At 58.6% G+C, this 1,614-nt stretch overlaps 1 protein-coding gene across 1 annotated transcript; it reads right to left on the reverse strand.

Annotated features, from left to right (window-relative positions):
- Positions 1–325: 325 nt before the first annotated feature.
- Positions 326–1,219, reverse strand: LOC124259875 (vegetative cell wall protein gp1-like). Its single transcript, XM_046694098.1, has one exon. It carries the CDS (start codon positions 1,217–1,219, stop codon positions 326–328), a length of 894 nt encoding a protein of 297 aa, XP_046550054.1.
- Positions 1,220–1,614: the final 395 nt, after the last annotated feature.

Consider the following 1,614-nt stretch of genomic DNA (forward strand, 5'->3'; position numbering starts at 1 on the left):
CTGGGGAGAGGTGAGGGAGGTTGGGTTGGGGAGAGTTGAGGGAGGCTGGGAGTGAGGTGAGGGAGGCTGGGATAAGGTGAGAGAGGCTGGGGTGAGATGAGAGAGGCTGGGGACAGTTGAGGGAGGCTGGGGAGAGATGAAGGAGGATGGGAGAAGTGAGAGAGGTTGGGGAGAGGAGAGAGAAGCTGGGGTGAGGTGGGAGAGGCTATGGTGAGGTGAGAGAGGCAAGGAGAGATGCGGGAGGCTGGGATGAGGTGAAAGAGGTTGGGGAGAGGTGAGGGGAGGCTGGGGAGAGAGGAGAGAGGCTAAGGTGAGGTGAGAGAGGCTAAGAGAGAGGGAGGGAGGCTGGGAGAGGTGAGGGGAGAGGTGGGGGGAGGCTGAGGGAGGGTGGGGAGAGGTGAGAGACTGGGGAGAGCTGAGGAGACTGGGAAGAGATGCGGGGGGAGGTTGGGCAGGAGCTGAGGGAGGCTGGGGGTAGAGGGGAGGGGAGGCTGGGGAGGAGGTGGGAGGCTGGGGGGAGAGGTGAGGGGGAGGCTGGGGAGAGGTGAGGGAGGCTGTGTAGAGGTGAGGAGGCTGGGGAGAGTGGGGAGGGGGAGGGAGGGGAGATGAGGGGGTGAGGAGGATAGGGTAAGGTGAGAGAAGGCTGGGGAGGGTGAGGTGAGAGAGACTGGGGTGGAGGTGAGGGAGGGCTGTGGAGAGATGAGGGAGGCTGGGGAGAGGAGAGAGAAGCTGGGGGTGAGGTGAGGGGAGGCTGGGGGAGATGAGGAGGAGGCTGGGGTGAGGTGAGAGAAGCTGGGGTGAGGTGATGGTGAGGGAGGCTGGGGAGAGATGAAGGGAGGCTGAGAGAGAAGAGGTTGGGGAGGCTGAGGGAGCTGAGGGAGGCTGAGGGAGAGGAAGAGAGAGAGGCTGGGAGGGTGAGGAGAAGGAAGCAAGGGGAGACAGATGAGGGAGGCTTGGGAGAGGTGTGGAGGTTGGGGAGAGATGAGGGAGGCTTGGGAGAGGTGATGGAGGAGAGAGGTGAGAGAGATGAGGGAGGCTTGGGAGAGGTGATGGAGGTTGGGGAGAGATGAGGGAGGCTTGGGAGAGGTGGTGGAGGTTGGGGAGACATGAGGGAGGTTTGGGAAAAGTGATCGAAGATAGCGGCACGTGAGCGAGGTTGGGGGAGGTGGGGGAGACTGGGGAGACTGGTGTGAGATGAGTGAGGTTGGGGTTCACACATTGTACCCATGTGGGGTATCGAACCCGGGTCTTCGGCGTGAACGCTTTAACCACTAGGCTACCCCACTGATTCCGCATATGGGTACACTATGTGAAGCCCATTTCTGGTATCCCTCCGTCGTGATGTTGCTGGAATATTGCTAAAAGCGTCGTAAAACCAAACTCACTGACCTATTCTTGAACCTCTTCGCTATTTCTTAGTTTCGTTAAAGGTTACACGGGCAGTGTAGTATATCGTGGCTTCATACCGCATCACGACTGGCGGAAACTGACACCAGCTTTGGTAATTAAGTCGGTGATGAAGCACTCTCTTAGGTGAAGAGTTGTATGCTTAAAGATTGTGTGGTGAGGTGGTTATCCTTAATTGTAGTATATAAAATGATGCAGTAGTGGGCG

This window comes from Haliotis rubra, unplaced genomic scaffold, assembly GCF_003918875.1.
Source record: "Haliotis rubra isolate DU_JTF1 unplaced genomic scaffold, ASM391887v1 Scf1184, whole genome shotgun sequence".
Taxonomy (NCBI): domain Eukaryota; kingdom Metazoa; phylum Mollusca; class Gastropoda; order Lepetellida; family Haliotidae; genus Haliotis; species Haliotis rubra.